Source organism: Plectropomus leopardus, chromosome 3, assembly GCF_008729295.1.
Source record: "Plectropomus leopardus isolate mb chromosome 3, YSFRI_Pleo_2.0, whole genome shotgun sequence".
NCBI lineage: Eukaryota > Metazoa > Chordata > Actinopteri > Perciformes > Serranidae > Plectropomus > Plectropomus leopardus.
The window spans coordinates 28,107,998-28,122,649 of NC_056465.1; the positions used below are offsets into that span (position 1 = coordinate 28,107,998).

At 39.2% G+C, this 14,652-nt stretch overlaps 1 protein-coding gene across 1 annotated transcript in view; it reads left to right on the plus strand.

The window, feature by feature from the left end:
• The window catches only part of polrmt (polymerase (RNA) mitochondrial (DNA directed)), a 58,039-nt gene that overhangs the window by 13,263 nt on the left and 30,124 nt on the right, over positions 1 to 14,652 (plus strand). The window contains 7 exon segments of the mRNA XM_042484064.1: positions 1,938 to 2,087; positions 4,430 to 4,603; positions 5,090 to 5,260; positions 7,396 to 7,635; positions 9,527 to 10,312; positions 10,642 to 10,764; positions 12,977 to 13,099. Coding sequence (XP_042339998.1) covers positions 1,938 to 2,087; positions 4,430 to 4,603; positions 5,090 to 5,260; positions 7,396 to 7,635; positions 9,527 to 10,312; positions 10,642 to 10,764; positions 12,977 to 13,099 — 1,767 coding nt within the window.

Here is a 14,652-nt window from a genome sequence, read left to right on the forward strand (position 1 = left end):
TGCAATCTCAACCCGAGGTCCCGAAAGCCAGACAGGTTGGACTGGGTTCGGGCTAAAAATGTGCGCTGATTGGCCAGGTCGGGTAGGGCCCACACTTTTTTTCTTTTTCTTAAATAAATAATATGAAAAAGTGAGTACTTTGCACTTTATTAATTTAAAATGATTTATCTGAAATGTAAATCCAACATTTATTATAGATGCTATATATTCGTTCGGATTGGAGTTGTATGTTTTTCAGCCTGTTAAGAACTCGAGTTGGCAGCCCCTCCGTGATGAGCAGCGTCAGAAACACAGCAGGGTTTTTTTTGTCAGTGTGGACAGTGTGTGCTTTATTCACTGTTTTCACTGGTTTAATCAACCGGTCCATTTGTTTTGGAGAGAAGAGACCTCTGTAGATAATTCAGCCCTGATAAAAATCTCCTGAAGTTCTTGATCTTATGTTATTAGAGAAATATGTGAGCACACATTAGCAAGTGCTGATCTAGTGGCCTGTCTCACTCACAAACAGCATCCGAGAAATACTAATTTGTAACATAAAACTGCTTTATTCCGTGTTTTTACAGATTTAAATCACCTAGTTTGTTTGTTTTGGAGAGGAAGAGACCTCTGTGGATAATTTGGCTCCCAGTTAAAACCTCCTGAACAAAGAATACTGAAGGAAACAGGGAGAAGTATCTACTGGTTGCAGTGTGTATTCCTCACTGCTGGATGCCAGTAGATCCCCCTAAATCTTACACAATGTTCCTTTAATTCATTTTTTTTAATGAAGTAATCAAATAAAATCATAAGATTTCAGTGCAGTCCTTTCTGTGGAGCTTTTTTACTTTTTTCTTGTACACCAGAAGCTGCAAGTTTTTATTTTCAGGCTATTGTGCCAGCACATTTTTCATTAGCTATCTATTGATTTTACCCCGCTCTGCTGATAATGTGGTGTTAGCGTCTTTGCTCATTTATTGTACTGAAGTTGTAATATTCTTCAAGAGCTGTCTGGTGAGCAATTTATGTGCCACACTACCCAAGCTTTGCTCTGGCTGCTGCCCATGCTCCATCTCTCCGAGGCCCGATTTACAGTCTATCTTCTCTGCCGTCTATGAGCTAATAAATGTTCTCACTGCTGTACTACATCCACTCATTTCTACAACCCTTCAACGATGCGTACAGATAATGAGTTCTTGGCAAGGTCACCATGTCTTTAAACAATAATTGACTTTTAAAGCACCCACTTAAAGCAAAAAATTTGGCAATGTCTGACAAGTCTGTTGCTTAGTTGGTCACCTTGTCAGCACAAACTGCTTTGATCTGCCAAGATTTGAGGAACAGCGTTTTAGGGGTCGGTCAGGAAGGCGTTTTGATTGTGAATGGTTGATTTACTCAGCTTTATTAACACAAATTATTAGCGATCAATATTGGTTTTAGCAGACCACTTTGTTTGCTGAATTTATTTCCAATTGTACAACAAGGACTCCAGTCCAAGCTGCAGGTCTGCTAACCTAGATAGATAGATAGATAGATAGATAGATAGATAGATAGATAGATAGATAGATAGATAGATATACTTTATTGATCTCAAAACTGAGAAATTGCTAATAAATGTTCACTCCAGTTTTGAAAATGATAAATAATGAGCTCTTTGTTTGCTCTCTAGCAATACTGAGCAATACTGAGCCACAGCTTGTGATGTTGACACTCTTCTTGGCAGCAGACTGAATGGTTTTATAAAGTGGCCTTTGCTCATTGGCCCAAAAATACTTATTTTTTTTTTTTACCCGCATTGGTCCTCAGGTTGTGAATTAGCAACTTTAAGCAATTAAATGGTTACATTTTGGTTAGAGGTGCACAAAGTTAAGATCAGAGTCTTTAAATCTTGGTTAAGGTTTAGCACAGGGCAAGAGCCCCCTTAATGTCTCAGTCACTGTTTTTTTGTTTTTGTGTTTTAGAGGGCAGACCACCATTACCCTAAACTGGACTTCACTCGGGTGGAGCTTCAGGAGCGTTTCAAACAGCAGCTCAGGGTGGAGCAGGCCTGCAATGTCACCATTGACTCTGTGGAAGATACCAAGCCAATCACTGAGAACATGGCGAAAATGGTAAACAAGCAGCCTCTCTTCCTCTTCCTCTTCCTCATACTCATACTCTCAATACACTAAACTGCTAGAATTGTAGATTTATAGTTCTGTGACACTGAAAATACACAAATTCTTTAAAAAAGGTGTGTGATGAAATGGAGTTCTTAATCAACACAAAACTGGATTGACATGAGTTTTCTTGTGCTGCGTTCAGACTCCTTTCACAAGCTATTTGACCTTTTCAAACCCTGAACAAACTGGTTTGATTTCTTTCAAAAACATGAGGAATGTATGTATATATATCATTTATTTATTTTTCCAAGTCATTTTCTTTTTACTTTTTTCAATTTGTTTGCTAATTTTTGGGACACGTTTTGTTGTGCTGCTTTTTGCCTTCTCCCTATGTTTAAATGAAATTAAACCAACTTGTTCAGGTTTCAAAGGCTTAATATGTGGGTTAATATTAGGTTATACCAAACCTAAAATCCTAACATATCGAAACAGCACAACATGTTGTTATTTCAAAAATCAGTTGTCATATTATGGTAACACACTGGTTGAAATAATTGGTACTCTGTGTAGACAAGAGTGTGTTTTTAATAATTGACCACATTTTCCATAAACCTTGTTGCTCCCTGATGTTAAAAACATAGCTTATTTTTTGCTGAAAAAACATCAACTTGTTTAATTTTGTCTCTTAAGCAATCCTTTAGATTTCCTGCAAAATCTTACATGCTGACTCACAATAGAGACCTTGAGCGTGTGTTTGTCTTTGCAGTTGTCTGTTTGGAGTGATTACACTAATATAACACTATTTATGTATTAATGAGGGGGTACCTATTGTCTCCTCAGAGTAAAGTTTCTCTTTATCGCTGATAAACTTTTATATAAAAAGCATTTAGGCCAGGTTAGAGGAAGAAACATCATATTCCTGTGGTGTGCCTTCTTTCCAACTCTGGCATTTACAGTCCAGCCTGGCTCGTCTGCCTCTGCAGATGGGCTACGTGGGAAGCGAGCAGGCTGAGAGTCCCTGGTGGCCAGGAAGCATTTACAGACAGGCAGGGCAGAATAATAATGTATTGTAATGGATGCCTCTGGAGAGAACGCAGAGTCACCTCTCCATCCACGATCCAGACTGTGTCTCTGCTTCAGTCAGATTGGATAAAACTCTTCAACTAAAGAGTGAACACACACACAAAGTCGTGCACAGAACACACATATATCCACAAGACCTCCACAGGCGCATGCATGAACAAAACTGCTTACCCATCTGCAGATTCTCATTTTCCATGATTTGATTAAACATTTCATGTTAATTGTGAAGATCAACGATCTTCCTGTTGATGCAAGTGCTTGTCCTGGCTGCAGGCTTAAATAACGTGTTTTCTCCTACCTTCAAAACATATGAGATGAACATTTTTTAGCACAATGTACAGAATAGTATTGGTTTAGATGACTGTCTAATTTAAAATGAAAAAGGAAGATAATCAACACAGCTAGAATACGAAGGTCTCTTCCTCCTGGCTGTCATGAGACAGCATTTTGTTTAATGAGGGTTATTGAGACTTCATTGACCAAAGGATGTCGTCAGTGCTTATGAAACAGGGGTAACTTTTGTCACATAATATAACATCCAATGCAAATTTAAAATCGCCACAGTACAGATAAAACCATATAACCATAAAACAGTAAATTGTTTTTATTTTTTATTTTTTTTGTCAAACAAACAAAATATAACATGCTTATCTTAGAGGTGCGGTAGACAGATTTTTATTTATTTATTTATTTATTTTTTAACTTTCGTCAGAATTAGATAAACCACCTTAACCCTGGCTCCACCTTCAAATTAGTGTGGTATTAATCTATTCCTTTAACCCTTGGCAAGATGGCTAATATTAAGCTTACAGTATTTCTCTGAAATGTCAGACTATTCAAATCCCATCAGCTGGAGTGTGAATGACAATGATAATTTATCATTAATAAGTGTATTTTGTAAGGGGGCAAGACTCTGGTAAAAGTAGAATCGTGTTTTCCCTCCCATAGGTTTTAGTCTTAGATGAATAAATATGTGTCCTTCTCAGAAGGGTAGTCTGTTTTCCCCCTGTCATCTGGAGGTATCTGGGCCAAACAAGCCTAACCATCAAATAGGATGCGTGCTCATGCTTCACAATACTTCATGTCCAGTGGTAGGTGGCTCAGTGCTTTACGATTTATAATGACGTTCCGTTTGCTTTATGCAGTATTTGAGAGAAACAAGCATTGGTGCAGGATTGCTTATTTTAATGGATACAGTTGTTAAGGGTTTCTTGCTGGCAGTCACTGTCATGAGATGAGGATGACTTTTAGTTGTGTTGTCCTTTCAGAGGAAGCTGCTGGCGGATCAGAAGGCACAATGGGAAAAGATCCTCCTCCAGGTCCTGAAGGAGAGAAAAACAATACTGGCCTTCAGCACCAACACCGCCAAGCGCAACGCGCTTAACATGTATCCCTACCTCTGTGTGCTGAATGATAGGGAGTATGTTGACATCATGATACAGGTAATACAAACCACCTCACTCAGCCTACCGCTCAACCATTCTGACGTCTTCAAAGACATGTCAGTGTTTGAGTCAAAGAGATGTGATTGACGACTGCTTTACTTTACTACGTTATAAAAAAGATTTGTAGCTATGCCACCGTTACGCTGCTTTCTTTCCTCGACACTGCTGTTGTGCAACACGACCCAACCAACCTGGGAAACCACAAAACACAAATCAAGGGGTTGATAGTGACAACAGCTGCAAAAGCATCAGGCTTTATCTTTGGCAGCAACGGAGAGGATGCTTTGATCAGATACCTTTATTTCCAGCAAAGACAAACACGCAGGATGTGTTGTTAATTCAGAAAATTTTCACTTTGATTTCCCCTCTGACTGAGAGATTGTTTTTTCAATAAAACTAAATCACATCTGCCAAAGGATCTGCTACTTGTAACAGAATTGTCAGTAATGTTTTCTTCTATGTGCCCTGTGTCCTTTTGTCCAGAGTATTGCCAAACTGCCTCCCAGTGGACTGTCACTGAAGGTTTTCGCCAGCGATTTAGGCAACAGGGTCCACACCAAGTACTCGATTCTGCAGAAACACCAGAACAAAACGTTAGAGAAGTTGGGCAACATTTACAACACTTACACGGACCTGCTGGCCAAAGATTCAAAGGTAGAGAAATCATGTTACTGTAAAATGTCTAATATTTATGTGCTGCTTTATGTATTAGTTTTGCAACAGAGAATGTATCACCTGGTAGTTTATATGAACAAGATTTCTTTTGAATGCACTGTATTTCAGCACAGTAGAAAAGTGGCATATGCCTCATGCAGTTGTCCTACTGAGCAAGTAACAAATAAGTTTAATGTATCCGACGTTATCTGAAGATAAATTGCCTGCTGTGTCCCTGAAGTGGAGCTTTACCAGCTTGTAATGTTAAATATTTCTGCTATATGTTACAGACTTGAATTTTTATGCCCAGAAACTAACCATCATGGCATTTGATGCATTTATAACCATATCAGAGACTCTGGAATCTGCTCTAAGCATGAGACCTCCTGTATGTTTCATACTGCGCAGTAGACACTGCATAATCAGCAAAAGTGCAAACTGAAGGACATTGCAATACATTGCTTCAGCTCTAATTACATGTAAAAACACAATACATGGCCATAATTATAATTTGTGAAATCAAAACATTCAGAACTCATTTAGTTTAAAATCTGCTGAGCAATGCTGAGATTATATCCTCTGTAGTTGTCATGAAGTGTGGTTGGTTTTCTCTCCTCTCTTCTAGTTTTACTCTCAAGTGTCAGGTAACATGCGGCTGTTAAGTTCCATGTTGTGTAGTGAATTGGAAATAAAATACAAAGTCAGATGTCAGCACTCTTTATTTAGCTCTTTGTAGAAAAGTTTTAGAGTCACGACACCACAGACTATGTGTTCCACTAGTGTTTTGATGGTTCTGGTACACTGGGGGGAAAATGTGCTAATGTCATCAGGACTGTAATGAGCAACAGCTCATTATAATCCAGCAGCTAGTTATACTAGAAGTTAGTGAAGGTGTATGTTTACATGCAGCCTTTGTAGTTAAAATTATGTCTATTATTGTGTTTTTTGCTCCAACTTTTGACTTACTTGTCTGAGGACAAAATTATGTTTTTATTCTCTTGGATCATCCCTTTCTTGAAGGCTCCGTAGCTTTGGGTTCTTTTTTGGGGGGCTGAAATTTTGATCCATCCAGACTTTTACTGTATTTATGATATTTCTTGAAACATGAAAGCTATCTTTTGATTATATCATAAAAACTGTGTCTGAACTCTGCTGCTCCAAACATGTTCAGTGGTCCGGAGTACTCACTTCAGCCAATCCTGACATTAGCATTAGCCTCTACTACACAAATATGTTTTCTGTTAGACAGTTACAGTGTAAAAAGATACATTTATTTACCATTTGTATGTGACATGTTCCTCATCAACAACAACCCCCCAAGAGGTTTTCGCAATACATCAGTGTTGTTTCTCATTCAACAACCAGCTGCCTCTGGACTGCTGAATACTTGTTTGCAGCTTCCTTGTTGTCTGTCTGAGGTATTGTGAACACCGGTCTAAGTGGTTGGATCTCCAGCTCTGCAGCCTCTTGCATCTGCTTCTCAATTAGGGCAATCAGTCCCCAAACAACAATAAACATTGCATTTGTACCAGGGAACATTGTCTTCATCACCAACAGAGACAGTTAGTAAAATACGTTTTTGCCAAATCCAGTCAGAAAAACGTCTCAAAAGTCTTTTCCTCCAAAAAACTCCACAAGTGCGAACTCTTTTTCTTGTTTACTTGTTGTTTTTGGCTCTGTTACTGAATTAACCTCACTTATTGCTGTGCTTACTTGCTTAACATTAAAGTTGGGATTGTTGCTGAGAGAGCAGCCATTACTGTTCTGTAACAGCAGCCTACATGCTATGTCATTGTCTACAACACAGTCCCTGATTGGCTGCCTACGTTTTCAACTACAGTGAGGATCCCTGATTGGCCGCGAGTGGATTGTGAGCTCTGGAAAGTGTTTGGGGTGGCAAAGAGTCCAGACTGACCTGCAGAGTGAAACCGAATGTTGAGCTCATGTCATCAGTATGGTTTTACCAAACTATAAAAGCAGCACCTGTTTGACAAATCCTTTTAGGTCTTGATCATCAAAACTAAGATATTGGGTCACACATGTCGACAAGCCTTTCAAACATAGTAGCTTATTGTGATATTATTGTGATATATTTACTAAATAAAAACCACCCATTTCCATTTTTCTCCCTCTAGGATTATGCGCTTCTTCCCCGCGAGCAGTGGTGTAAGCTAGAGATGGAGCAGAACTCGGGACCCATGATGCATGGAGAAGAGAACAGCTGGCCAAACATCATTGCCATGGAGCTGGGCACTTACATGGTGGATATGATGGTCAAGAGCCTCAAAATTAACAGCGACATCCTGAACCCGGCTATGGACAAGAAGCTCATCCCCATCCTCTACCACATGTACGCCTTCCGCAGCACACGGCAGGTACAGTGAATATACGCGTCTTTTTAAGTGCTCACAGGAATATCAAAGGAGCTGGCTAACCTGGAGTTGGTAATGACTACACAAAAGCAGCCTCGCCAAATAGACAGGGCCTTCATAACCTTGTAACAGGATTCCCGAGCATTAACCCCAACTACAAAAGATCCTTTCAACAGAGATTTATGTGGAAAAATGCTCAAGGATTATATTTAAATAGATCTCCTGAAAAGTAACATTGAGAAAACTATTCAGCTGCGCTTAAAAATAAAACACAATGAGCTTTTTATTATATGAACCCTCCATCAGTCAAATCAAATTATCGTATTCAATGTGGCTTTTTGAAAATCACACACAATTAGCCTGATTAAAAGATTTACCAGGCGCAGCTGAAGTAGTTGCATAATTAGTATTTTTAATGATATGGAAAGAACCACAGTGGAGCAGAAACAAAGGAAATACCTGAGAATACTTGACCTTCACTTTGGACAAGAACACCATCAGTCACTCTAAAGCCTATTGCATTGTGCAGACTTCTGCACCCACCTATCCAGTGTGAAGCTCCAAAGAATGTGAATTATAAAACCATTTCTCCCCTTGTGTGAATTGGCAGGGAGAACAGTCGAGCAAGATGAATAGGTCCCGGGCTAATCCCTTTTTTAGTGTCCCCTTAATTGGCTAGCTGATTTAGTGCCACGGGACCCTGCAGAAGGGTGAGCCGACCGTGTCAGGGGAGTTAGGCAAAAAGGGAGAGAGAGACTTTTTGGACTTGATGCACTTTGACACTGTTGCAGAATTTTGCTCGTGTGTGTTTTTTTTTTTTAAATATCTTTCCTGCTTTACTTTCTTTTCTCTAACTCTCCCCCCTCCCCTTATCTTTCCCTCTTCGGAGGTTAGCCCATCAGGGGAGCATCCTAATGATTTTACAGCACAGCACGACAGTCTGACTAATGCAAGCAGTGCTGAGGTGTTTTACTTTCTGTCACGTTACTGTACCTTTTCTCATGATGGTAGTTATGTCCAGTCCTACATGCTGTATGTGTTGGATAGAACTAGGACACTGTCAAAGCAGAAACCCTGACTCCCGAACAGTATTTCACCCAATTAAATAAAAGAAAAGCAAGCTCCAGCAGGTCAGCTACAATGTGGAAGATACAATATGTTGACAATATTTCAGTGAAGTTTTTGATACAATGAAAATGGGTCAAACCAGTAAAGTTTATGGAGATTAAGTTGTTTGTGGATGTCAGTAGTCTGATATTTACTGGTGACCTGGGGATGGGATGGGCATCAAGAACTGGTTACAGTTGAGAACTAGATTTAATTTGTCCAATCCACAAAATATTTGTTCTCTGTGCAGTGGTTGTTTATTATTTTTCTTGTCATATATCATTTAAACTTATATGAAACCAATGTTTGAGTATGTATCGCATCTGCTGGTATTTATTCATCAGAATTACCTTCAAATATTTTCTTTTTGTCATTTAGGACAGTGGTTTTGAACAGGTCCAGCCACGGATCCAAATTTCTCCTTTTTTTTTCATTTATACAAAGTCCACACATTAGAGAAATTGTCACATATTTATTTATTGAAATATTGCACTGTAATAATTTCGTAATTATTTTGTGAAAAATAAAAATTTTTCACAAAATATAAACAACACTTAGATAACAAAGAAATAAAACATTAAATGAAAATAAAAAACAGCACTTCAGAGTAAAAGCTCTGTGCCAGAAATTCACTGTAGCCTACTTAAGAATTTTATTTTTTTACAAACTGACGCCGTCCATTCAGAATGAATCCGCAACCCACTTTTGGACCACGACCCACCAGTTGGGATCCGTTGATCTAAGATCTCTGCTTGTAACTGGATTTCCTCTGATGTTTACCCTCTAGATCGGCTTCATCAAACCTCACCCCATCCTGACTCAGATACAGCAGGAGGCCATGGAGACCAAGTTGACCTTTGACTCCTATGTGATGCCGATGCTGTGCCCTCCTTTGCCTTGGACCTCTGTCAAGTTCGGATCCTACCTGCTGACACCCACCAAGCTGATGCGCTCAGTGGATGGGGCCACACAACACGAGGCATTGTTGGAGAAATGCCAGAACCTCGATGCAGTCCTGGACTCTCTCAACCAGCTGGGCAACTGCGCCTGGAGGATCAACAAACCATTGTTGGATATTATTATTTCCATCTTCAACGATCGGGGTAGTGAGAAGCTTGATATCCCTCCTCCTCTGTCAGAGGCCCCCAAAATACCCCACTTCAGTCTGCAAGATCCTGATTATACCACTTCAGAGAAAGCCCTCATGAAGAAGGAGATGGCTACTGCCAGAAAGAAATGCAATGAGATGCACAGCCTTCGTATGTCCGCTCTTTATAAACTCTCCATCGCCAACCAAATGCGGGATAAGATCATCTGGTTCCCTCACAACATGGACTTCCGGGGACGTACCTACCCCTGTCCTCCGTACTTTAATCACCTAGGAAGTGATGTCACGCGGGCTATCCTTGTGTTTGCAGAGGGGAAGCCCCTTGGTCCAAAGGGACTGGACTGGCTAAAGATCCACTTGGTCAATCTGACAGGACTGAAAAAGAGGAGCTCACTAAACGGACGGCTGCAGTATGCCAACACTATCATGACGGACATCCTGGACTCTGCAGACAACCCCCTCAATGTCAGTTTGTCTTTATTGCTCTTTCCTGTTCATTGATTGTTTAGTCCAACCTTACATACATAGTTCCACATAGCATTTCTTTGTAGAACTTAGTTCATCAGTTAGTATATATTTTAAAATTTTGCAGAAATACAAAAACAAATTCGGACACATTAAGATTCTAGCATATCCCATTTTTCTCTGACTGTTGAAATGGTCAATTTAAGGGGTGCCAAAACCTAAAGGGAAGAGATAAAAATATCTGTCAAAACAAAAAGTAAAAAATGTTTTTCTGGCAGTGTTTATGTATGCTGGATAATGTGCCATGTGCCTGTGTTTGTCTTTTTCAGGGTAAAAAGTGGTGGATGAATGCAGATGAGCCTTGGCAGGCTCTGGCCTGCTGCATGGAGATAGCCAACGCTGTGAGATCTCCAGATCCAACACAGTTCATCTCTCATTTTCCTGTTCACCAGGTACCAAACATTTTGAAAGAACTATGTGCCTATTTATAGAGTTGCACAGATATTTGAATGTCATTTTGGATCTCCTACTAATGTGTTCTATAATAAGACATTTAACTGCAAACGAGAAATGGAAATGTAAGTTCATTATCCTTCACTCAACTAAAACAGATGAAAAATATAGAAAGATGCCGTATATAAAAAGAACAGATTATTTTTAGGAATTTAACACATTGGGCCAATTATAGTTCCAGTTTATAGCCTCCTAAAAATAACTTGTGCCATTTATTCATGGTTTATCGTGCTGTTTTAGAGGGCACATCAAAGTTAACAAGGCAAGACCTCCGCAGCCATCTGGGGCCATTTTATGTTATCTGTCATAAACCTGCAGCCCTAATCTTACCGACCAGACCACCGCTTCAGATATCCTGTACTGAGATACAAACCAAAGCCCCAGACAAATCCTCCAGAATAGTGTCAGTGTTAGTGTATATTTACTACACTGTGTAACCCTCTAACTGTGCTGCCTTATGGGAGGAATTCACTGATAGACATTTTCATTTTTTACAGTAAAGCAACACTGTCTGCTCCTCGGGCCGTGGTTATTAACCTTGGCATAATGTAGCTCTGATTTGACACTTAAGATGTCCTCCATTTATTTTGCTTTTGGGTGTGCACATTTTATACAATTCCTTTGAATGATTAATGAAATAGACCACATAAATTATTAAAAATCATCATGTCGAAATTCCATTGAAGTGCAGCAGTAAAAATTAAAGCCATGCAAGTGGTAATAATAATAAAATATTCTAACATTAATTGCAGTGTAATCAATATGGCCAAAGTATTTAGCAGCTCCTCCTCACAGTTGTTATGAAAGGAAAACAGCTCAGAGGGTTTCACTCAACGCAGCTTTGAACTCCAACCTGCTAAGAGATGAAAATTAGCCTTTCAGCAAAGTCGGTCACATTTACATCACATTGATGTGAATTCATGTGTACTCTCCCTGTTGAAGAAAATAAATAAAGAAAAGGATAAAATCTACATAGCCAAAAGGAGGAACTTGTGTAAGGGACTTTTAATTGCACTTAAACAGAGCTCCATGGTCACTGAAGCACACTGCCGTTCTGCTGCTCCTCCACACAACACAGATGCTACAGTTAAAGCTTAGGCATAAGGGTCATATACTGAGAGCATAGCAGAGATGTTCAGGCTAGAGGCAACATTTTGATAGAAATGAAATGAAAAATTCTACTGCTAGCTCAAATATGGCCAACTTTTTTTTTTAAGTAAGCCAGGTGGACAGGTTAAAGCATTTTATTTTTGGTTGAGATATTGCTAAATAAAACAACCAAATCAATCAAATTGGCCAATTTATTTTGATTAAATGTGAATCACATATAATTGATTATCAGTTAATTATGAACTCCCCTAGTAGAGCTGCAACAATTAATTGATAAGTTCTCAATTATCAACTAATTTAGTAATCAATTAATCACTTTAAATATTTTTTAAAGAAAGAAAAAGTCTAAATTCTCTGATTCCAGCTTGTTAAATGTGAATATTTTCTGGTTTATTTGCTCTCTTTATTTGAGTAAACTAAATATCCTCGGGTTATGGACAAACAAATATGACATTCGAGGATGTCAGCTTGAGCTTTGGGAAACACTGATTCCTTTTTTTTAAAACTATTATTGGACAATTTATGGACCACACAACTAATTGATTATTTGAGAAAACAAGGTGCAGATTAATCTAGAATGAAAGTAATCGTTAGTTGCAGCCCCAGCCGCCTTTCCTCTGTCAGATGCCAAATCCAGATGTTGCTTTGAATGATACAGTCAACTAAATCTGCTCATTGAAATCTTGATAGTCAAGTTTTAAGTGCAAAATTCACTTTCTGGCTTTGAGCTGGAGGACAATTAAATACATTTTTATGAACTAACAGTTTCCACCAAATCTCCTCTCATCTTTTGATGCTTATGTGTTTTGTATTGCCCTTTTATCCTTATTTTCTCTTTCCTCTCTTCGGTTTCTTTCTTGTTATTTCACTTCCACATTCTTTAATTCATATTTTCGTTGTTTTGTTCACCTGTGACCTTTCTCACTGTGCTGCCCTCTCCCTTTTTGTGCCGAACCCTGTACATCTTTCTCTGTCTCTGTTCTCTCCTCCTCCACAAAACCGCTTTAATCGTTCCGCTCCTTCTCTCCACATCTCCTCCAGGACGGCTCCTGTAATGGTCTCCAGCACTACGCTGCTCTAGGCAAAGATGTTATTGGTGCCACATCGGTCAACCTCGTGCCCTGTGACGTGCCCCAGGATGTGTACAGCGGAGTAGCACAGCAGGTCAGCACCAGTGGGCTGCGTTTGGTTTGCATTGTTTTGTTCCATTCTTTGAACTGCGTGAATTTGGAGTTGTACAAAGTACCTGAATTGTGGTTCAGTTGCAGGTCACATTGCCGTCGCTCAGCAGTTAATATTCATATGACTCACTATATTCCATAGTGAGTGACAGATTAGGCATTAAGAATGTATTTCAAGTCTCTCACTTCAGGTCTTGCATTTAAAAGTGCTCAGTGTCTCATGCATTGCATCAAAGTGCAGTGAGAGTAGACTGCCTCCCATATCCAGAGGCTCAAGGGGCAAGTGTGCAGACAATGCTATCAAAAAACCCAACTTGCTGGGAACCAAGCAGAAACAATTTGAAGCTAATTGTTATGTACTGACATTTCAGTGCAGGAGGAACCAGGGTAAGCTGAGGAGAAAAGTTTGTCCCAGGCCGCATCAAGGGCAGTGACTGTAATCACAGAGTACATTGAGGAGTTGTCAGTGAGCTGGTTGGCTGACTGGAAGTGGTGTGCAGTTTGTTGCAGGACACTATCTCACTGTTGTATTTTTACCTCTGCTGTTATTGTAAGATGATACTGGAGATTATATCGGGCTTGTGAGATAGCAGCTATATGGATGAATAAATCTTGTTAACTCGAAAAGATAATAAGTGACAGTGGCAGCAGTCATTTATCACTGTAGACAACTGAGCTAGAGCCGAAAGGATCCGTTGATCAAGAGAAATTAAATTGACAACTGTTTAGTCATTTCAAGGCCAAACTTGCAAAACATCTTCTGAATTACACGACTAAACTGTAAGAATACGCTGCTTTTCTTTTCTTATCTTGGTGATTTGGACTGTCGGTCACACCAATAGAGACACCTGATAGCGTCACATTGGCTTTCAGGAAACTGTGATGGACATTTTTCAGCATGTCTGCCTTGGATTTGTATGCTGATTTGTTGATAAGCCTTAAAATATCCTAAAAAAGACATGCAGCAGAGGCTGTTTGACATTTGCATGTATATTCTGCACCAGGGGCTATATTACTCTGTGTGAATTATGATACCAAGGAGATAAAAAAAAAAAATCTGTATTACAAAAGCAAAACCTTACATTCCCTTATCCTTAACCTAACCTTATCCTAGGAAATCCTAAATACTCAATCCAACATTGCTTGTCCACTTTTACGTCTGTTATGTAGCAACCAAGCCTACTTTTCTCATCTCACCAAGCTAAACAACCTTCTAACTGTTCCATGATGAAACATACATAAAAACATACCAAAATAGAGCAAAAACAAAGACAGGTACATAATTTCAAGACACATGAGTTAGAGTTATTGGTAACATCTGAAGAAAAAATCTGAAAATGCTCTTTTTGGGGAAATTACATTTATTCGGAAGATGAAAAAAAGAAAGTGGGCAGGAGAGGCGATACACAGCCTAATTGCTGTTTCCAACTTTTGCATTTCTCAACAAACTGCAGCACATGTTTGGAGTCTGCCATAATTGTCTCAATGAATGAGTTCCCCCTTTTGACATTTTGTCAGTTGTGTAAAAGCAATTAA